This window comes from Triticum aestivum, chromosome 6A (genome assembly GCF_018294505.1).
Source record: "Triticum aestivum cultivar Chinese Spring chromosome 6A, IWGSC CS RefSeq v2.1, whole genome shotgun sequence".
Lineage (NCBI taxonomy): Eukaryota > Viridiplantae > Streptophyta > Magnoliopsida > Poales > Poaceae > Triticum > Triticum aestivum.
This window is the reverse complement of record NC_057809.1, coordinates 266,484,624-266,508,266: the sequence shown is the minus strand read 5'-3', so window position 1 is coordinate 266,508,266 and position 23,643 is coordinate 266,484,624. Positions and strand designations below refer to the sequence as shown.

Below are 23,643 nucleotides of genomic sequence, written 5' to 3'. Positions count from 1 at the left end.
TGCTGGGAGTATGCTTAGTTTGTCATGCAATACCTTGTGTTGAGTGCATCGAGCTTGCAAACATGCCTTCATAATTCTGTTTATGCCATGTCCAGTTTTCTGCTGTGTCTGAATCTGTTAACCAAACTTGCTATGTTTACATGGGTGCCATCATATCTTCTGATCCTTTTTGGCTTATGGTCAGTAAGGGACTTTTGTTATATGCTTTGAGTAGATTCATGTCATGCCTTGTATTGCTATGATCTGATCCTGTAGCATGTTGTTATCTTGCTCTAAACATTGCTTCCTGATGTTAATTACTGGCATGTTAGTATTTTCACTAAGTCTGTGAAGCTGATATCTTTTGCACTTTTGCCATGCTTGTTTGAACCTACTATTGTGTGATTTAGTCGTAGCTCAGTGTTCATCTTTTGTCAAGCATCTTGAGTAGATCACTGTCATGTGCTTTGTTGCTATGTTGGAGTGCAGTAGCTTAGTTTCTTGTTGCATTCTAGATGGCATCGTGCTGTAATCGCATGATTGTGCCATTATTGTTTTGCTTGCCATTTGCAAATCGTGCATCCGATTCCGGTGATCTTTATATCGATTTCGACCGAAATCAACTCATCTTTCCAGCGGCGCACTTGATTTGCCAAGTTGAGGCCTGGTTCAATCTTTTCCTTCCGAAGCCCACATATGCATTGCATATTACATCCCGCATATCATGCCATGTTTTGCATCATGTTGCTTGCGCATTGCACCATGGTTGATTGTGTTTTCCCTTGCTTGTGTTCTTGCGTTGGGTAGAGCCGGGAGACGATTACGTGATCGAGGAACCCGTTGAGTATGCTTACGAGGATCAAGCTTACATCAACTCGGAGAACTTTGCAGGCAAGATGACCATACCCTCGAAATCACTTCTATCTTTGCTTGCTAGTTGCTCGCTCTATTTCTATGCCGCGATACCTACCACTTGCTATATCATGCCTCCCATATTGCCATGTCAAGCCTCTAACCCACCTTTCCTAGCAAACCGTTGTTTGTCTATGTTACCGCTTTGCTCAGCCCCTCTTATAGCGTTGCTAGTTGCAGGTGAAGATGAAGTTTGTTCCATGTTGGAACATGGATATTGTTGGGATATCATTATTATATCTTGGTTACTTTAATGCACCTGTATACTTGGTAAAGGGTGGAAGGCTCGGCCTTATGCCTGGTGTTTTGTTCCACTCTTGCCGCCCTAGTTTCCGTCATACCGGTGTTATGTTCCTTTATTTTGCGTTCCTTACGTGGTTGGGTTATAATGGGAACCCTTTGACAGTCTGCTTTGAATAAAACTCCTCCAGTAAGGCCCAACCTTGGTTGTACATTTGCGCTAACAACATGTCACCTTCCCTTGGGTTCTGCAGACTCAAGGGTCATCTTTATTTTAACCCCCCTGGGCCAGTGCTTCTCTAAGTCTTGGTCCAACCTGAACGATGTCCGGCGCCCCCTGGGCAACCAGGGTCTATGCCAACCTGACGTCTTGCTCATCCGGTGTTGCCCTAAGAATGAGATATGTGCAGCTCCTATCAGGATGTCGGCGCATCGGGCGGCTTTGCTGGTCTTGTTTTACCATTGTCGAAATGTCTTGTAACCGGGATTCCGAGTCTGATCGGGTCGTCCTGGGAGAAGGAATATCCTTCGTTGACCGTGAGATCTTGTGATGGGCTAAGTTGGGACACCCCTATAGGGTTTTGAACTTTCGAAAGCCGTGTCCGCGGTTATGGGCAGATGGGAATTTGTTAATGTCCGGTTGTAGAGAACTTGACACTTAACTTAGTTAAAATGCATCAACCGCGTGTGTAGCCGTGATGGTCTCTTTCCGGCAGAGTCCGGGAAGTGAACATGGTTCCCGTGTTATGCTTGAACGTAAGTAGTTTCAGGATCACTTCTTGATCACTTCTAGTTCACGACCGTGCTTTGCTTCTCTTCTCGCTCTCATTTGCGTAAGTTAGCCACCATAAATGCTAGTGCTTGTTGCAGATCCACCTCACTACCTTTTTCCCTACCCATAAGCTTAAATAGTCTTGATCGCGAGGGTGTGAGATTGCTGAGTCCTCGTGACTCACAGATTACTTCCAAAACCAGTTGCAGGTGCCGTTGATACCAGTGCAGATGATGCAGCTGAGCTCAAGTGGGAGCTCGATGAAGATCGTGTTCGTTGTGTTGTCTCGTCTCCGGTTTATCAGTAGTGGAGCCCAGTCGGGGCGATCGGGGATCTTTTGCATTAGGGGTGGTCTTTCTTTATTTTGGTTCCGTAGTCGGACCTTTATTGTATTCTAGATGATGTAATGCTATATTTATGTATTGTGTGAAGTGGCGATTGTAAGCCAACTCTTTATCCCTTTCTTATTCAGTACATGGGATGTGTAAAGATTACCCCTCTTGCGACATGCCTACTATGCGGTTATGCCTCTAAGTCGTGCTCTGACACGTGGGAGATATAGCCGCGTCGTGGGTGTTACAGTGGCGCAGGGGCGCACCTGGGCGCGGCAGCTTGGGTCGAGGCGCGGTCCAGGCGAGGCGGTGCGTGTGGAAGCAGGCGAGCGGGCGCCACTGAGCAGCAAGCGGGGCGAGGTGTGCGGTGAACGAGCACGCGTACGCGTTCGTGGTGCGTGCAACGTGCGGTGGCAGTAGGATTAGCACGAGCGCAGGATGTTGACCACGACGAGCTCAAGGCGTGGCTAAGGCAACAGATCAAGGGGGAAAGTCGGGGCACAGAGCGAGGAGCTCACCACGGTCGGGTAGGGCAGGTTAGTGGGTTCGGGGTGGCTCTGATGATGGAGAATCGACGACAGCATCCATCGGCAACCGACGGAGAAGAAGAAGGCGAAGACGACGAGCTGCGGCCTCCCAGCTCAGATCTAGAGTTGGAGGCGATGAAGACAACCCCCACGAAACTCCTAGATGGTGGTGAGGTGCGGGGTAGCCGGAGACGTGACGACGGCGATGGCCATTGTGGCAGCAGCTACGGGTGGTCATGAACGCGGCAACAGTGATGCGAGGGGAACGAGAGAGAGGGGGGAGGGGATCTGGGGGTCTAGGGTTCGTCCAAGGGCGTGGGGAGGGGGTTGCCAGCGTCTTGTGGTCGGGGGCAGGGGCGGATTGCCGCCTTGTGGCCATCCACGGCCATGGACGGGGCTCACGCGTCCACGACGCTCCTGGTGAGCAGTAGGAAGGAGGAGGTGGCAAGGTGGGCTGGACTCCCACTGTTGATCTAGAGCCCAGTCCACCAGTAGTTTAGGTTTTTTTTTACAATAATTCTTTACTACTTTGCTTTTATTTGAGATACTAAATGAGTTTTTTTACCACAAAATTTGGCACAAAAATACAGAGCGACAGTTTGGGTTGTTACAACAAGTTCCAAAGCATTTGGGAGTGTCCAGCTATTTTTAGAAATTGAAAAGGCCAATTTTAAATGCTGCTGGACCACTAAATAAATTCTAGGGACACTTTAGGAATCTAAAAGAGGTTGGTTCCAACATGACAAATATCCAGGGATTATTTGCCACACTTTGAACATTTTAGTTTTCATATTTGGCAAATTTGAATTTTTGACTTTGAATTTTGAATTTGATTTTGAATTTGATTTTGAATCATGATTTGGATCAAGTGAGGATTGGCAACAATAATCGTGGTGAAGTGGCAATATTAGTGAAGGGTTACTGTAGCTTAAATATCCGGGCGTCACAAAGCCCCCATCTTGAGAAGAATCCTTGTGGATTATCAAGGCCTCCTTTTGAAGAAGATCAACATCAAGACCACATCTCCTAGGAGTGGGAAGAACTTTTACCCTAGTGTTATTTTCCTTGAATTGTCCTTGTATACTTGTGGATTTCATGTATGCTACTCTAGTGGATGTGTTATTTGGGTTTGTTTGAGTGATTTCCTCCTTGTATTCTTGTGTGTTCTTCCTCGTTCCCCCTCCAAGTGTGAAAATATCCTCTTTAGGGTTTCACCCTACAACAAATAACCTGACATTCCCTCAACCATACAGGAAGCCATCCTCTCTATAATTTGTTGGGTAGGCAACCGCTTGAAAGTTCACCGAAGGAATCCTCATGCAACCTCGTCTCCTGCGTCATAGACATGCCAGGTTGTACCGCTGCACAGCTGCCGCTGTCTCGTGCCGCCGCTCCACTGTATGCCCGTCTCGTGCAAGTCTGACCACACCACCATGCCGACTCAGGCCTACGCCCTGCTATTGGCCTGCGCCATTCCGCCTCTCCACCTGCCCACGCCGTCCAGCCACTGGCCGTCTAGCCTCCCAACGCGGCCACGCCATGCCTCCCCGCGTCGCCGCCGCTAGGAGCTCACCGCGGGTCACCCAACTCGCGTAAGTGGATCCTCTGACTTGCAGAGGGAAGCCAGGGAGCTACATTATTCTCCTTTAGTGAAATAGAGAAGGCAAGTCAAAGACCTAGCACAATGAACAAACTACTATAGATGGCCAACTACTGTACATCAATTATCATTGTGAAATCGCTGTATTATAGCACTGTTCATGAAACTGCTGAAGGAAAGCCAGGTTCATGTAGCTTCCTTGACTTCCCTTAGTAAGTCTGAGGATTCACTTCCACAACTCGCAAGGCAATGGTGTCAGACAACATCGTCCAGTGATTTACGGGTCCTAAGCTTGTTTAATGAAAAACAGAAAATAAAGAACTTTAAGTGAAAAATTTACGGAACCGAGAAAAGTTGTTGTCTGACATCTGACAACTTCATGAAAGATTTTTACACTGGCTATTGGAGTTGCTCTTGATATCTAGTGAAGCAGGCCTTCGCTCCGCAGCTCAGCTCCTGAAGCGGCCGGTGTAGCTGCAGAGTGGCACCGAACGCGTTGGCTCCATGCCCTCCTATAGCGGAGCGGCTTGTATGCCATTTTTTCGGAGTTGCAAAAATGCCGCTTCACACACTGTGCATGCAGATGGAGCTGAGAGTTGAAAAGTGGGGAGAGTATCAGGTGATACGGAGCCTTAGATGCTCCCATGATACGAGCTTCTAGGAGCCGAAGGCTTTCAACATTTTGCGAAAAAGACCTTTTGAAGTCTAAAAATTCCGAACAAGTACGGCAACCTTTCAGAACCTTCTAGGAACCATTAAATCTGAGATCCGATGGACCAGAAGATCGTATCATGGGAGCATCTAAGGCATGATATTACCTGATATTTTTCCTTCAAAAATGGGGACTGGAGACCTGCCGAACAGGGCCCTGCTGGTAGTCTAGTTTTTTTTAGGGGGACTCGTAGTCTAGTCGTAGTAGTATATTTTCCGGGCGGACGACGTGGCCCGCCTCGCAGCGCACACAGCCGCAGCCACCAAAGCCATGGCCGTTATCCTCCAAGGCTCCGCCGCCTTCCTCCCGCCCTACAAAACCCCCCAAACCCACCCAAGCCACCCGCCTAGTCATGCAGATGCAGACCATCACCCTCCGCGCCGGCCCCTCCGCCCACCGCCTCGCGCCGCCGCCGGCGTCGGCCAGCTCCTCGAACCTCTCCGCCGGCCGATGCTTCCTCCTGCGGCCTCCCCACTCCCGCTGCCGGCGGCCCCGCTCCATCAGGGCCTCAGCTTCCCTTGAGCAGGAGGTCAAGGAGCGCGCCGACTCCCCGTCTCCGTCTGGTAAGTGAAATCTTTGCTTGCTTCCTTCTTCCTCGGCACGATTGGAAACCCGGAATTTAGATTCAGGGACGAAACGGTGGCATGATACTGGGAACAAACTGAGGTAGTTCAGTGCGCGTGGCTGTTGAGTGCCTTGTAAGTGATTTCTTTTAGGGGACCCTGTAAGTGATTTCGCAGAGTGTGTCAATGATGATTTTCATGTGCCCACCAGTTTGGTGACACGGACTGAAATGAGCCTGTAATGTGCAAGAGATGGTTAACTTTGTCTGCATGGCTCCAGTGTTTTCTCGTCATGTAATAACCGGAGGAGTGAGCACCCTGTTGCTTTAGAATTGAAGAGGAGACGCTCATTCGTGTCAGCGCACAGATGTGGCGATCGTGGCTTTACACACCGATAGCTCCTAAGCGCTGCGATCGTGGCTTTACACACCGATAGCTCCTAAGCGCTAACCAATGACGGTGCAAGGTTCTGATATTTTTTCTAATGTTAGATTGAGTTTGTTGAAATAGTAATTTATGTAAAATACATGCACACTTGGGCCTTTCTACGTTGAAATTCATCTTCATCTGGATACTTGGTACTTTAGTTAAAAAAAAACAGTTTGACTTGCTATCATCAGAACCCAGTGCTTATGCATTCTCCATGAAATTTTCCTACGTATATTGACTTCACTTCTTTTTGGATGATGCTAATTTATATACTTCACTGGATTATTTAGCAGGGACTAGTAGTCAAGCAACTAGAAGAGATGTGAGAAATATTGCAATTGTTGCTCATGTTGATCATGGGAAGACAACTTTGGTGGATTCAATGTTAAGACAATCCAAGGTACATCCCAGAAGTACTATGTTTTGCTCTGTGAGGCTAATTTACTTCAAGTGAGTTGGCTGCGAATTAAATTTCTCAGTGATGGAAGCTTTATTTAGAAGGCAAGCACACTTTGCAAATATAAGACAAGCTCTCCCACATATTGCCATACTATTGTTCCATTTGATTCCTTGATATTTGATCTTGTTTGGTTTGTTAGTATAATAGAACTGATTTTTTGGTCTGGTCTTGGTGGGTTGCTTTCACATTGTTTGTATGGGCTCTAAATTATTGATCTTTACTCTTTGTTCAGTCTGGCAGGTTCATAGAACTGGTTTGAGTCATCACAAACATGGTGTTGTTTAGAGTCCCATAGGTGCTGTGGAGGCTACTCCTATACCCACCTGAAACTGTTGTGCATACTTATTTACTTTTAGTTGTGTGGGTTTTCTCCACAAAATATCTGCGTAACTTTTGTTTGCTGTGTCATTCTTCAGTTTACCTCCTATCCTGTATTGTGACACAAAATTGCAGGCTTTAGTAATATTAAGAGCTGTGCTCAGATATATTTTATTTTTGTGTGACTTATTTCTGTTGAATCACCATGTTGTAGCACAAATCTAGAGTGTATTTACTATGAAATTTTCAATCGTCTTATTACCCTGAATGTTTACCTTATGCAGGTTTTCCGAGACAATCAAGTTGTGCAGGAAAGGATAATGGACTCTAATGATCTGGAGAGGGAAAGAGGAATTACTATACTGAGCAAAAATACATCAATAACCTATAAGGGTACCAAAATCAATATAATTGATACTCCTGGGCATTCAGATTTTGGTGGGGAGGTGGAACGTGTTCTCAACATGGTGGAAGGAATTCTCCTAGTGGTACTATGCTACTAGCTACTGTTTTGTTTTTATTAAATGGCATGTTTCTTATTTAATGCCTATGACCTTTTTGAGGACACATATTTGAATTCCTATGAGCATTACCGTAGCTGTTCAATCTTCCACTGCATGTCTCCCTAGATCCTGTCAAACATATTTTCCAAATAGTGTCTAGTGTCACTTGAGGCAACATGTGAACGACCATCTGATTCATTAAGCCTTTCTCCTATGTAGGTTGATTCTGTGGAGGGACCTATGCCACAAACAAGATTTGTTCTGAAGAAAGCTCTAGAATTTGGACATGCTGTTGTGGTAGTTGTAAACAAGGTTGACAGACCTATTGCTCGTCCAGAGTTTGTAGTTAATTCAACGTTTGAGCTATTTATCGAATTAAATGCAACAGATGAACAGGTGAGGAGCTATGCCTGGATTGTTATTCATTTAACTTACTCTTTTTTGAGTATTAGGTTTTAACACTGGTCATATCCTAGTACTCATGTTTTTGTTTTGCCAACAATAGTGTGATTTCCAAACAGTCTATGCAATTGGCCTCAAAGGAAAGGCTGGGATCTCCGCAGATAATCTGGCTGACGATCTTGGACCCCTTTTTGAGGCTATTCTTAGATGTATACCTGAACCACACATTGAGAAAGATGGTGCCCTCCAAATGCTTGTGAGTTATAAAGTTTGTCGTTTATATGTCAAATTTTCATGTATCATCTGCAATGCTTGATTTTCTATGATTATGCTGGATTACATCTACACAATACCTCCTAAGCTATAATACTATAAATTGGGTCTCAACTATAGTTGTATTTTCATCTATTATGAAGCATACGTTTGAGATGCTCCAATCCATTCTATGGTTAGGAATACATTTATTCTAAGATGCTCAAAGCCATGTTATGGAAATTAAGTTATGTATGTTTGAGATAGCTGAAATTTTACATTCTCAATGAAGAAAAAAAATCTTTGTACTCATGGAGAGCTAATGTCGCTTGTACCATAATTCATGTTTAAGTTCAGGTCAACATGATTGATATCACATGCACATTTACATAATTCTGTTACAAGTATGCCATTGCTATTTTGAAGTCGGAGAAACTTACCATGCACACTATGTCAGTACCTTCCTTTGAAATATTCCGGAGAGAATATAGAGCAGCTTTCATAGTCATGAATTATGCTCTATATTCCCTATTCACTGACTTATTTCTGTTGAAACTTACCATGCATTATTTCACGCATTGCTTCCTTTTTTTTGACAATCAAAGGTATCTCTTTATTTATTGGAAAATAAGGTTACATCATTGACTAAAAGAGATACAATTGAGGGAGGAGGAGCATCTATCCATGTGCTAGAATCATTATACTTAGCAAGCTGGGAAAGTGTTCACGAGCAATCGTATTTGCCTCTCGGTTCTCATGTTCGAAGGAAACTTTCACAAACTCTCTGGGCATGAAGTAGCAATCATTGAAGATCGCTGCTTCATTAGCCGCAGCATGCATGTCACTCTTCATGGCCTCAATCACTTCAGTGCTATCAGAACTAATAGTCAACCTGCTGCATCCCAACCCTTCGGCCAGCAAGAGACCCTCCTTCTTTCTTTGTTAACATGGTCGATCTATCTTCCTTTGAAATATCTCACCAAAATTGGTTTCATGAATTCCCAGCATATTTCGATGGTCATGAGTAATATTAGTAGTTATATTTCACTGCTTCCAATTCTGCACTCAATTGCTCATTTATATACAGGTAACTAGTACCGAATATGATGAACATAAAGGAAGGATAGCAATTGGACGACTGCATGCAGGAGAACTAAAACGAGGCATGGAAGTGAAGGTATGATTTTGATCAATTCGTTCTTCTGCATGATAGCATAAGCAACAATATTCCAACACCTATAAGGAAGAGTGTCCCACCATGGGGAGACACAAGTTTAGGGATAAATAAACTAATCCTGGCGCAACAGAAAATTAAAGGATAAAGTTTCTACGTGCCATCACAATTGTTGCGGAGTTGCGAATCACCATTGATAATAAGTTTGCCTTTAGTTGCATATACCCAATGTTCAAAAATTTACCCTTACTGAAAGGTTGTCGCCCAGCTCTTGGCGATTGAAACATAGGAAATAGAGGAGAATTAAGTCCTAGTTTTTTTTGTTTGCATTGTTCTCTCCTGAGCAGGCTTATTCCTCACCGGAGAATGCCTATTTCTCACTGTGGTTGTCGATTCCTTGCCGGAGAATGCCTAATTACCTATTCCTCACCGGGGTTGTCAATTCCTCGCCGAAGGACTACCACTCAGTCCTCATCTGAGAAGGCCGATTTCTCACCGGCGAAGACCAATTTCTCACAGAAGTACCTCGTTGTCCCCCTAATGCTTCCCCTAGGCCAAAGCGAGGCATTTTATCATCGCTCAGCACTTATAAGAAGCTAAAGCGTACACTCGAGACTGTTTTGTTGTTAATGCCAATAATAAAGATTAAAGATACATTTTCTGGAATGACAAATTTTCTTCCTGCCGTTCTTGTTATCGGGACCGGGCCTCATTCCTTGTGATGTATTCCAAGGTTGAAGGTTGACACAGCATAGCTGTGATGATTCTGTCAAATGGCATGGTAGGAGTTGAAGCAATAGCCGCCACCAAAATAAAGACTTAAAGAAGCTTATTGAGTAACATGCGGGTGTTGCGAAAGGACATAGCAGGAGGGGGAGGAGACGGAACTCATTGCTGTCGTGGTACATGCTATGCCACACTCCACATTTCTTGGAGGACTTGGGAGTGCCGTGAGCAAGTATTGCAAGATAAAGAGCAGACGAATCCTGTGGCAGCTCTGCGCTTGTGCAGATGCGACTCTAGGAGAGAGCTAGGCAGCTCTATCTCCCTCTTTTGGCTACCGCATTCTGGCTGTAGACTCCCTTCTATGTGGCACTTTCCATGTTTGTTTGGCCGTGAATTTCTTCTGAAAATCTTGTTTTATTCCCTTTCCATCTTTCCATTCTGAGGCTTGCAGAAAAATGGCAACCCAGTGCACGTAGCTCCTGCTTGCCAGGGCCGGCCCTAGGATTTTGGGTGCCCAGGGCGAAACTACAACTCGAGGCCCTTTAGTATAAAAACATCACTATAGTAATCAATATGCATATGTATCCAATAAGAACTTTAATGCATCCAAAATCAACATTTATGTCAAATAATTTATTGATATTATCATAAAGTCTTCTTTTAAATGTTTTGATCCATAAACAACGACTATTGCCAACTCATCAATCGAAGTACCGGTGTTACTCTTGATATTTTTTGTCAATAGCTTCTCAATGTGTTTCTATCAAGTCATCCATACAGTATTTTCTTTTTCTATTATGCACATGTAATAACACAGTGCTAAATTTAAATAAAAAGATGCACCAAAAGTGTGTAAGCTATGCATAGTGTATGTGAAGATAAATTACTTAATTACCAATACTCATATGAATATAGACAATAATAAATTAGTAATACTGTATACCTTCGGTCGGTCAAATCTTTGTCGATGATCAAGCGTCGGGCCATGTGGATCGGTGGAAGAAGGCGCTCGGTGATGTGCATGTCCATCTAGCGCCTGAAGAGTGGAGACTGGAGAAGGAGTTCATCGGTGTGCGTACTATGGCCTGACGGCAGCGCTGACTCGCCTCGCGATGGAGGCTCGAGATTAGGGATTGTCGTGACCCGCGACCGGAAGGATATGTGCGATCGCAACTTCTCGTGATCGGACGTCGTTTATTCCTTCCTGGGCTACCTATGTCGCAGCGTCTGGGTGGTAATGGGATGCATATGCATGCGAACGTTGCTGTCAACTAGTACATGGCCCGTTCCTCATGGCCACAGGCATTTGCGTCCAGCGTTCTTGCTTCCCTTGGCCTGTAGGTCATGGGCTATATACGTACGTGGCAGGTCCCCTTGGATTTTGGGGGCCCTGGGAGGCCGCCCCCTTCCCCTCCCCAGGCCCGGCCCTGCCGCTTGCGCAGGGTTGAGGGAAGGGTCCGACCACTTTGGGTCTTTTGTACCTAAAGTTCTGAAAAAATACTCTTCACTATCTTTACATGTGTTAGCACACAGTCATGTCACCGCTACCTCCAACGCTGAGGGTGATGCACCGCAGCTCACGTCAAAGGAGACCTGTCTGGAAGCGTGGTGCGCAAGCAATCCGGCACGCCCGGGAGGAGAACCCCGTGTGCGCGTGCGACGGCTATGGGCTGCCCTAGGTTGACCTGATCGCCCCTAGAGCCTCGAGGTTCGCCGCCCTGCAACAAGAAGAACGAACAAAGAACGAGGAAGAAGAAGACCAAAGGGAGAAGATAAAAATAAAGGTAAACGTGGTATATTGATTGTTCGATTTTGTGTTCTTCAATCGGCCGTCACCTCTCATCTATTTATGAGGCGTCTGGACTTCCCGTACAAGAAAAAGACTCCAAATCCCATCAAAATCTTTCCAAAATTAACCGAGCTCGGATTTAGGCAAGTCTGAGATAGCAGTTCGGTTTTTGGGTCTCACAATCCACAAACAACCTCAGATGAAGATGCACCCAAAAGGAAATTTAACTGTTTCAACGAGACGAACAACTTTCGTGTTGAACGTTTTTTGATTCGGGGTCATCTTGAAGACGTAACCCTCTCAACGATGTGCCACATCGGAACCCGGGTGTGGTGGAAAATGGGCAAGGGCCGGGCCGCCACCCCCCTGGTGGTGCGTCGTATCTTGATCCGGATACGGTGGCAAGTGAGCGAGGATCGGGTCGTCGCATCCTTAGTGGCGCGCTACATCGGTGCCCGGATGTAGTGGAAAATGAGCAAGGGTCTTCGCATTTGACTCGACGAGTGTGAAGGGTAAGGAAGCTAGCCGAGCCTAGGAGGATTCGCTTAGGTAGCTGGAACGTAGGATCTCTGACAAGGAAGCTTCGGGAGCTAGTGGATGCAGCGGTGAGGAGAAGTGTCGATATCCTTTGTGTCCAAGAAACCAAATGGAGGGGACAGAAGGCGAAGGAGGTGGAGGATACCGGCTTCAAGCTGTGGTACACGGGGACGGCTGCAAACAGAAATGGCGTAGGCATCTTGATCAACAAGAGCCTCAAGTTTGGAGTGGTAGACGTCAAGAGACGTGGGGACCGGATTATCCTGGTCAAGCTGGTAGTTGGGGACTTAGTTCTCAATGTTATCAGCGCGTATGCCCTGCAAGTAGGCCACAATGAGAACACCAAGAGGGAGTTCTGGGAAGGCCTGGAAGACATGGTTAGGAGTGTATCGATTGGCGAGAAGCTCTTCATAGGAGGAGACCGCAATGGCAACGTGGGTACATCTAACACAGGTTTTGAAGGGGCACATGGGGGCTTTGGCTATGGCATCAGGAATCAAGAAGGAGAAGATGTCTTAAGCTTTGCTCTAGCCTACGACATGATTGTAGCTAACACCCTCTTTAGAAAGAGAGAATCACATCTCGTGACTTTTAGTAGTGGCCAACACTCTAGCCAGATTGATTTCATCCTCTTGAGAAGAGAAGATAGGCGTGCGTGCCTAGACTGTAAGGTGATACCTGGAGAGAGTGTTGTACCTCAGCATAAGCTGGTGGTTGCTGACTTCTGCTTTCGGATTCGTGTCCAGCGGGATAACGCCAAAGTCGCCATAATGAAGTGGTGGAAGCTCAAGGGGGAGGTAGCTTAGGCGTTCAAGGAGAGGGTCATTAAGGAGGGCCCTTGGGAGGAAGGAGGGGATGCGGACAATGTGTGGATGAAGATGGCGACTTGCATTCGTAAGGTGGCCTCGGGGGAGTTTGGAATGTCCAAGGGGAGAAGAAGCGAAGATAAGGATACCTGGTGGTGGAATGATGTTGTCCAGAAGGCGATTAAAGAGAAGAAAGATTGCTTCAAACGCCTATACCTAGATAGGAGTGCGGACAATATAGAGAAGTACAAGATGGCGAAGAAGGCCGCAAAGCGAGCTGTCAGTGAAGCGAGGGGTCGGGCATATGAGAACCTCTACCAACGGTTAGGCACGAAGGAAGGCGAAAGGGACATCTATAAGATGGCCAAGATCCGAGAGAGGAAGACGAGGGATATTGGCCAAGTCAAATGCATCAAGGACGAAGCAGACCAACTCTTGGTGAACGACGAGGAGATTAAGCATAGATGGCGGGAGTACTTTGACAAACTGTTCAATGGGGAGAATGAGAGTTCTACCATTGAAATGGAAGACTCCTTTGATGAGATCAGCATGCGTTTTGTGCGGCGAATCCAGGAGTCTGAGGTCAAGGAAGCTTTAAAAAGGATGAAAGTAGGCAAGGCGATGGGCCCTGATTGTATCCCCATTGAGGTGTGGAAAGGCCTCACGGACATAGCGATAGTATGGCTAACCAAGCTTTTTAACCTCATTTTTTGGGCAAACAAGATGCCAGAAGAATGGAGACGGAGTATATTAGTACCAATCTTCAAGAACAAGGGGGATGTTCAGAGTTGTACTATCGTGGACATAGCGATAGTATGGCTAACCAAGCTTTTTAACCTCATTTTTTGGGCAAACAAGATGCCAGAAGAATGGAGACGGAGTATATTAGTACCAATCTTCAAGAACAAGGGGGATGTTCAGAGTTGTACTATCGCGGACATAGCGATAGTATGGCTAACCAAGCTTTTTAACCTCATTTTTTGGGTAAACAAGATGCCAGAAGAATGGAGACGGAGTATATTAGTACCAATCTTCAAGAACAAGGGGGATGTTCAGAGTTGTACTAATTACTGTGGAATTAAGCGGATGAGCCATACAATGAAGCTATGGCAGAGAGTCATTGAGCACCGCTTAAGAAGAATGACAAGCGTGACCAAAAATCAGTTTGGTTTCATGCCTGGGAGGTCGACCATGGAAGCCATTTTCTTGGTACGACAACTTATGGAGAGATACAGGGAGCAGAAGAATGACTTGCATATGGTGTTCATTGACTTGGAGAAGGCCTATGATAAGATACCGCGGAATGTCATGTGGTGGGCCTTGGAGAAACACAGAGTCCCAACAAAGTACATTAACCTCATCAAGGACATGCACGATAATGTTGTGACAAGTGTTCGAACAAGTGATGTCGACACTGATGACTTCCCGATTAAGATAGGACTGCATCAGGGGTCAGCTTTCAACCCTTATCTTTTTGCCTTGGTGATGGATGAGGTCACAAGGGATATACAAGGAGATATCTCATGGTGTATGCTTTTTGCCATACAACATTGTGGGTCAAACAATTGTCCTGTAGAACTTGTCTTTTAGCTTTTGTGGCACTCTCTTGTCACAGAGAATGCCAGAAGCTTGGCGCCACTTCATCCATCCGGCTTTGATTTGATGGTTCACATCTTCATCAATACCCCCATCCTCCTGCAACATTGACCCCAAATATCGAAAGGTGTCCTTCTGAGGTACCACCTGCCCATCAAGGCTAACCTCCTCCTCACACCTAGTAGTACTGAAACCGCACATCATGTACCCGGTTAGGTGTGGCACAGTTAGGTGTGGCGGAGATGCGTATGTTGAGATGGATGTGTGGCCACATGAGGAAGGATAGAGTCCGGAATGATGATATACGGGATAGAGTTGGGGTAGCACCAATTGAAGAGAAGCTTGTCCAACATCGTCTGAGATGGTTTGGGCATATTCAGCGCAGGCCTCCAGAAGCTCCAGTGCATAGCGCACGGCTAAAGCGTGCGGAGAATGTCAAGAGAGGTCGGGGTAGACCGAATTTGACATGGGAGGAGTCCGTTAAGAGAGACCTGAAGGATTGGAGTATCACCAAAGAACTAGCTATGGACAGGGGTGCGTGGAAGCTTGCTATCCGTGTGCTTATTTTTTACATGAGAGTCAGTGAGATCTTATGGGTTTCACCTCTAGCCTACCCCAACTTGTTTGGGACTAAAGGCTTTGTTGTTGTTGTTGTTGTTGGTCATCTTGAAGACCTAATCGCCCCCGCAATCGCCAGATTCGTGGAGATACACAATTTCGGTTCGGACCAGAATCTCCGCTCGACCGGACCAGAATGTCCAGTCACAACAGAAGGTTTTGATGTATTTCTCGACCCAGATCGGACAGTCTGGTCCCAATTACCGGACAGTCCGGTAGCAACATGAGGTTTTGGGCGTTTGGCCATCTCCATGATTTTTGCAACATTGCACGTTTTTTGCTCTAACTTTTGCATACGATCTCGGATTAAGACAATTTATATATTAAAATCATCCCTTTCGACGAGACAACAATCTTTCATGTTAAAACTTTTTCCATCCGAGATCATCTTAATTGGGTTTTGTATCATGCCAAAATTTGGTGTTAACACATGCCCCCTGTTTTTCGGCAAAGCTTGCGCGCTGAAAAATAACTTGCAATACTTCGGTGTAAGGACGATGTCAATACTCCATCGGCCATTTATATGTGCTTAGGCCGATAATGATATATCGGCCATGTATTTGCTTAGGGCGATAGTTATATAGGCCACTTTGATTAGCAACACTATACATCTAATCTAATGTATGGTGATGTGGTAAAACCCTTGCATGATGTAAGAAGTTATATTGCGTCCATGGATCAAAATAAGTCCTTGGAGGGTAACCAATCATACCCGAAGATGAATTCCATGTCATCAACATCAATAGCATAGTTGGAGAATGTGGATAATATGTGGACCAAAGATGTTGAAACCTTCGGCTTGGTCGTTCATAGTTTCCACTCTTTTCCTTCTTCACCTTTGCCGCACTTCTTGCGATGGAATCTTGCACACCATTCTTGTTTGGAGTACTTTGGGAACCCATGCCATGTTCGACATAAGATGCGGCTGTGATTTTGTTTAAAGTAATGACAAGTCTTGTTTTACCTTGTGCACTTTCAGCTTCTTCTCTTGAGATTTGGCACTTGATTGACTCATCTCATTGTCTTTAGTAGCCAATGTCAACACTTTAATTTTATCCTTTAAGATCAAATCTGAAGTAGCACACTTACAACCATCTTTTTTAACGCGATAGACTTGCTCAACCACCTCCTTATTCTTCCTTGTGCTCCGGACCGATTCTTTTGGAGTGAAGCGGTCTTTAACATATGATTGTTTATTGAACGTGGGCCTTTTTGGAGCTGCATGATCTTTGTGAGATGGTCTAAAATAAGATGAAGAATGTGCACTTGAATCATACCTGTCCCATGGTGAATATGGATAAAAATTAGCATAGGGAGGTATCCATGGCATTGGCATTGACGGCCCAAAATATGGATATGAATATGATTCATTGAAATTTCCCCTTTGCCAATGCCGGTCCTCAGATTTGCGCCTGCGGAATGATCTTGATGCTTTTAAATTACTTGGCCGATAAGTAATCTTCTCCTCACTTATCTTCTGATATTTTTCCAATAGCTGTGCGAAAGTGACTTTTGACTTTTTACCTTTGCGCTTACCTCGGCCTTTGCTTTCTTTGGTTGTGCTTGCATCGATCTTTGGATTTTCTTGTTGCCCCCCCCAGTACTTGGCGTCTTCATTGCAACTTTGGTGGAATTTTCGCCCTCAAGAATATTATCATTGTGCTCTTGAACAACTTCCTTACTTGAAAGCTTGATCCCAATATCTGAAGTTTTTACTTTCTCATGTTTAAATGGACCAGCTTGAAGCAGCTGATGCAAAAACCGTTTGCCATCAGGACCAATCGGAATAGACCGGTCATCTCTTGGTGTCTCAACAAATTTCAGTCGTCCTTTGTCAATGGCCGATTTAACTATTTGACGAAACATATTGCAATCCTCAAAATTATGTTTGAACGAATGATGCAACCTACAATACATTCGTCCTTGAATTGATGGCTTGACATGGTGATCAAGAATTCTTATGTAATTATTTTTCAGCAACAAATCAAATATTTGATCACACATGCTTGAATTGAAGGTAAACTTTTTATTTTCTAGCCGATCTTGTTGTGAGAACGGCTTTGGAGTTAAGCAAACGAATGGTTCAGATTTTACGTCACCCCATTCGGCTATGCATTGTGTTTTGCATTCTATGTCCGATGTCTTTGAAAAACAAATTATACTATCATTGGTTTTCTCAATAGAGTATAACCTTGGCTTTAAATTTCTGAAATCAAAATAATTATAACATACGTGTCTCAATTGAGACCATGCGTAAGCCAAGTATGGAGCAAGCAAAGCTACCCAATTAAATATGAACTTCAAATAAAACAATGCGAAAAGCTTTGGCTGCAATAATAAGTCACTATCGGTCTCTTTGAATGGTACAATGTATTGACCGATATGCTTTGTAACAATTTTATTGCTAACAAGTAAATTAACCTTCATCATTGGTCTTTCAAAATTATTTATAAGATTTCTCCTAATAGATACATCAACAATAAAGTTGTGACCAAATCTGAAAATAGGTAAATCACTTGCTAGACATACCTCTTCATACACACTGGGAGAGCATGATGGTTGTATCACTTGAATAATACTTTGCTCCACTTTTGAATGAGTCTCTAATGCCTTGGCATCCTCTTTTTCTCCAATAGATTCGGTACACATGCTATTTGATTCGGCTTTTTCAATAACCGAATTTTCTTTGTTACCTGAATCAATACTTTTATATTTTTGAATTTGCAAGGCTTCTTGCTCTTGTCTAATTTTAGCCCACATCTCAGCTTGGCGACCTTTAAACTTTTTCATCGCAATTTCCATCAACTCCTCATGAATTGCCCCCAAATACTTTGAGGTTCTTTCAGCAATGAGGTGCCGACACTTTGCAATTGTTTAGGGGGTACACTGGATGGTACAACACTGGTCGAATGCATCATTTGCACAACTCTAGCTTTTACAATAGTAAAGTCATGAGGCCTCCGCCTTCTATTAGTTCCTGGCGAATATAGTTGCACAAATCCCAAGAGAATGTAAGCTTGTTCTCAATTACCCAGTCTGGATATAGTTGCCCCCCGATGCTTTTAGACTCTTTCGGCAATGAGATGTTGCCGAAATTCTATAGTTGTGTATGGGGAACATGATATTACATGGTAGTAGGTGAAGGCATTTGTGCTCCTGCAGAAGTTTCACTTATTCGGCCATAACCCTGAAGGTGCGGAGCCGAATTATGAATATCAACAGTTGCATATGGTGCCAAAAATTAGTAGCATGAGGTGTAGCATATGATGTTTGAGGGTAATTGACCGAATAACTAGTAGTAGTATGGCCAATTCCCCTATCCACCGGCATGTTTGGATTAACATACTGCAATATTTGCCGATGAATAAAAAGTTGGAACACTTTGTTGCATACTTTGGAAGTTCCTACATGTGGTGTCTCAACTTGATTAACTGAACTCATCATGTTGTTCATCGGCATATAGATTTGTGGGGTTGCCGATGCATGGGAGTTGGGATACATATGTTGCATGTTGCTAAAATTATATGAAGTTGGAGCATGAAGATTATTTTAAATCGGCTGTTGCGCATAATTAGATGCATGATTGATAAAACTAGGGCTAGCCGGCACATTATGCTCATTAAACGATCTAGCAACAACATACGCATTATTTGTATCTAAATAGTGAATTGGGTATTCATATTACCTTTGTAGATTACAAACCGTAGATGACGATCTCTTCGTAGCAAGAACGGGCTGGAGACCGCTCAAAGCTTCGTCCCCAGCGGAGTCGCCAATAAGTGTGTTCGCACACGAACATGTCACCGTGTACCTCCAACGCCGAGGGTGATGCACCGCAGCTTACGTCGAAGAAAACCCGTCTGGAAGCGCGGTGCGCAAGCAATCCGGCGGGCGCTTTTGTAGACCTGAAACCCCACACGTCCGGGAGAAACCCCGTCTGGGCGTGCGGCGGCTATGGGCTGCCCTAGGTCGACCTGATCACCCCCAGGGCCTTGAGGTTCGCCGCCCTGCAACAAGAAGAATGAACGAAGAACGAGGAAGAAGAACAAAGGCAGAATAAAAGTAAAGGTAAAAGTGGTAGATTGATTGTTCGATTGTGTGTTGTTTAATCTGCCGTCACCTCTCATCTATTTATGAACTCGGATTTAGGCAAGTCTGAGATAGCAGTTCGGTTTTTGGGTCTCACAAGCCACAAACGACCTCAGATGAAGATGCACCTAAAAGCAAATTTAACCGTTTCGACGAGACGAATAACTTTCGTGTTGAACGTTTTTTGATTTGAGGTCATCTTGAAGGCCTAATCGCCACCGCAAGCATCAGATTCGTGGAGATACACAATTTCGGTTCGGACTGTATTGTCCGCTCGACCGGACCAAACTGTCCGGTCAACATAGAAGGTTTTGACGTATTTATTGACCCAGACCGTACAGTCTGGTCCCAATTACCGGACAGTCTGGTAGCAACAGAAGGTTTTGGGCATCTGGCCATCTCCATGATTTCTGCAACATTGTGCGTTTTTGGCTCTAACTTTTGCATACAATCTCGGATTAAGACGATTTATATATTAAAATCATCTGTCTCGACGAGACGAAGAACTTTCATGTTGAAACTTTCTCCATCCAAGATCATCTTAATTGGGTTTTGTATCATGACAAAATCTGGTGTCAACAACATGTAAAAGAACCCACACATTTTAAGAATCAAATTTGATTGACAATCAGTGAAATAATATGTGGGGCATGGAATGGAAGTGGTATCATTGGATTTATATTTATAAGCATTTTCCAGTGATATCACTTTTTGTTTCACACATAAGGTGCATATTGCTCTGATTATTAGTCAAACTTGGATCTGTAGATGTGCGGCGTATTACGTGAAACTAAAGGCGGGAGTACCAAACACCAAACCAAGAATGTTTAAGGTTAGTTCCTAACTAGCACAACAGAGCACACATCCAGGAAAAGTGTACTATTGGGTGAGAAAGATGTATAGTTTGAGCTCTAACTGACGTGCATAGGCTACAAAAGTGACCACTAGAGTTGAAAAAATGCAGAGTGGAGCTTATTGGAGAGGGTCATTTTACATGCAACTAGTTGAAAAATGGATGGCGTCGGCGATGCCATATTCTCGAATATTGGGCCTTTCAAATAGCATTGTGAAATCAACCTTCTTTGTCATGCTATTTTCCAACTCAAGCCAATTGTGATGGCACTGAGTGAATTTGTGGAAAATAAATAAATTATAATAAGGCGGTAGGTATACGCTGTCTCAGTAGATGTATTTTATGGAAAAATGTTACCTAATTGATGCCTCAAAGCAGCTTTTATCAGTACCAACATGTCTCAGTCTTATATTTAAGGTTACCTTCTTTTTATCCATATTAAGGTTTGTGGAGGTATTAAGAGAATACATCAACTATATAAGATCATGCAATCACTTTAGTATTTCCAGTTCTGAGTAACCTCTAGATCTCTTTGGAAGCTCAGTTAAATGTTAGTGCAACCCTTTCTCATTGGCTCCCCGTATGTTACATATATGTGAGCAACTATTAAATATCTCGGTTAATGAAAAAATAATTCCAGTCTATACTTTTTAAAAACTAAATATGTTATGGCCTCTTTGATTTCCAGGATTTTAATGCCGTAGGAATAGGAAAACCATAGGATTGCAGTGTCATGCCCATTTGAATCCTACATGATTTTTGTTTGTTTGATTGCATCACACAAAGGATTCTTTCCAAGTGGTTTGAATGGATGCTAAAATTCCTATGGAATGGTACAAAGGAATCCTTAGGAAAAAATCCTATAGGATTCAATCCTATGTCTCAAACGCCCAACATAGGAAAAATTCCTAACGATTCTAATCCTCCAAATACCTATGGAATTCCTTATAATCAAAGATACCCTTAATAATGACGGTAGACTAGCTATTGGTGGTACTCAAAATTTATTTTTCTCTGCCAAAGGTGCTTGTAATCTTAATAAACAGAAACCATCATAATAATCTTCATACCTAGCCATGTTATCTCATTTGTTTTCTTTGTTGGCCCATAACTGATGTGTATCTTGCTAGGCCTTGTTTGAGAAAAAAAGCAAATCAATATATAGCTTCTACTGATTAAGATATTGGGCAGGTGTGTACACCAGATGATGCTTGTAGAATTGGCAAAATAGGTGAGCTTTTTGTGTACGAGAACTTCGGACGCGTTCCAGTTGAATCTGTTAGTGCTGGTGACATTTGTGCTGTATGTGGAATCAATGATATCATGGTTGGTGCTCTTCATGTTCATTCATATATTTAGTATATATTTACCCTTATAACCTGTTCTGATTTTTTTTTAAACTTTGCAGATTGGGGAAACTATAGCTGATAAAGTTTCTGGAACAGCGTTGCCCACTATCAAAATTGAGGAACCAACAGTTAGAATGTCTTTCTCCATCAACACTTCACCTTTTGTTGGAAAAGAGGTGTCTCAAAAGTTAACTTTAACTTACAACATTGTATCCCTACTTTTTAGGATCTTCTGCTGGAATAAAAAGAGATTTGAAAACTGGCTAAGAGAATCTTAATTATAACGCTTTTGGTCCAAATGAGAGTAATGCTTGTACTGCACATTGTATGCCCATGTAGGTAAGCTAAATGGAAGTAGTACTACGCTTTCCTGAAACTGAAATGCTTAGGAAGTTGAAGTCAGTGTATTGCACGGATGTAAAGCTTTACTCCATTGTGTTCCAATGTGGTGGAAAATGATCCATTAATTATTAAAGCTCTTCTGTCAAGAATGGCCTATTCTAATTCAATAGTTTATAGTAAATTACAGTAGTTGAGTTTCTTCTTTCTTAGTGCTGAAACTATGTCTCTCTTTGGCTTTATCCCAGGGGAAATTTGTCACTAGCCGAAATCTTCGTGATCGGCTATATCGTGAGCTTGAAAGGAACTTGGCTATGAAAGTAGAAGACGGGGAAACTGCTGATACATTTCTTGTTAGTGGCAGAGGCACACTGCACCTCACCATATTGATAGAGAACATGTAAGAACTTCTAACCTTTCGACATTATCAGCCACTTGGTATGTTCTCTAATTTTGGTATTCTCTTTAATAATTGCTTATAGGCGGAGGGAAGGATATGAATTTATGATTGGACCTCCAAAGGTCATAAACAAGACAGTAAATGGAAAGCTATTGGAGCCATATGAGGTATTTCCCTCCCTAAATGACAAAACTGAAATTTTGTATATATTTGATTTGATAGGTATGTACCCATGCCTTGCCACGGGAGCCAAAACAATTTAATGTATAAAGGCTAGGTCTGTGTTAAGGTGGAAGGGGGCGTAATTTCACCTTATATGGCATGGGGCAGGAAGGAAGCACTAAGGGTTAGAATTTTGATTTTGGCGCCATTATAATTTGGTAGCCTAGGTCATGCATGCTAAGTAAATTAATGTGATTGAGCGGCGTACGGGAAGGTGTGGTAAAATATGGCGCGGAATTGAGCGGCGTAATTCCATGTTATTGCAAAAGGTAAGTCAATTAAGGTGGAGTTGATGTAGTGCTGCAAAAGGTAAGTAAATTAATGTGATTTGAGTGGCGTACTGGGAAGGTGCGGCCAAATATGACGTAGTGAAAAAAAACCGGCTGGATGAAAAAATAAGTGGAGGGATGTGGTGGGAGGGGTGGAACCGGTTGACGAAGAGTTCTACCTCGCAGGAAAAGGAATGCTACTTATTTTTTAAGTAGTAGAGATAAAGAGGTTCTTGGAGTGCCTAAACTTGCGCTCGATGGACACCCCCACAGAGGTGCTGCCCACAGTGTCCTTGTACAGTCCCATGAAGCACATGGTCACAAAGCTTGGCAGCCTCCTCGGCGACCTCCGCGCCAACACCCCGTTGCAATGCTGCATCTGGCTCGTGGCCACAACCAGGTACCAGGCCTACAACATAAGAGGCCCCGGGTAACAATGTATCGAAGAGATAAGGCCTCTAGGTTATACGAAGCATACATATAACACAAATCGATGGCTAGCACAGTGCCTATACACTAAGGGCCTGTTTGGTTGCCTGTATCCAGCCCAACCAGGCCCTGGCAGTGCAAAATTGGCCCGTTTGGTTGCTTGGGCTGCATTAGCTTCCTGGCCCACACGAACCATAAAGCAATCTTGGGCTAGGTTGAGCGGGAATGGCCAAATCGGCCATTTTTTCCAGAGCTACATGTGGCTCTCGCCTGCATGCCTGGGGAAGTGTAGGAGACGGATGGGAAGTCCCACCCCTCTCGCCTCATTGCCCAAACGCATTCACACCTCACTATTTCACCACCCCTTTGGTGCCTCCGATGACTTCTCCACCTCCACGCCGCCCCACACCCATTCCTGCCGACCCCGAGAACCGCAACCACTGGGT

General features: G+C 44.1%; 1 protein-coding gene across 1 annotated transcript in view; it reads left to right on the top strand.

The window, feature by feature from the left end:
* The first annotated feature begins 5,363 nt into the window (after nt 1-5,363).
* The window catches only part of LOC123127413 (putative elongation factor TypA-like SVR3, chloroplastic), a 40,999-nt gene continuing 22,719 nt past the window's right edge, over nt 5,364-23,643 (top strand). Inside the window, exons 1-10 of the mRNA XM_044547111.1 lie at nt 5,364-5,637; nt 6,357-6,466; nt 7,129-7,332; nt 7,567-7,743; nt 7,853-8,005; nt 9,089-9,178; nt 21,381-21,515; nt 21,598-21,714; nt 22,126-22,277; nt 22,360-22,444. Coding sequence (XP_044403046.1) covers nt 5,427-5,637; nt 6,357-6,466; nt 7,129-7,332; nt 7,567-7,743; nt 7,853-8,005; nt 9,089-9,178; nt 21,381-21,515; nt 21,598-21,714; nt 22,126-22,277; nt 22,360-22,444 — 1,434 coding nt within the window. The 5' untranslated portion in view covers nt 5,364-5,426. The remainder of the gene's footprint in view (nt 5,638-6,356; nt 6,467-7,128; nt 7,333-7,566; nt 7,744-7,852; nt 8,006-9,088; nt 9,179-21,380; nt 21,516-21,597; nt 21,715-22,125; nt 22,278-22,359; nt 22,445-23,643) is intronic.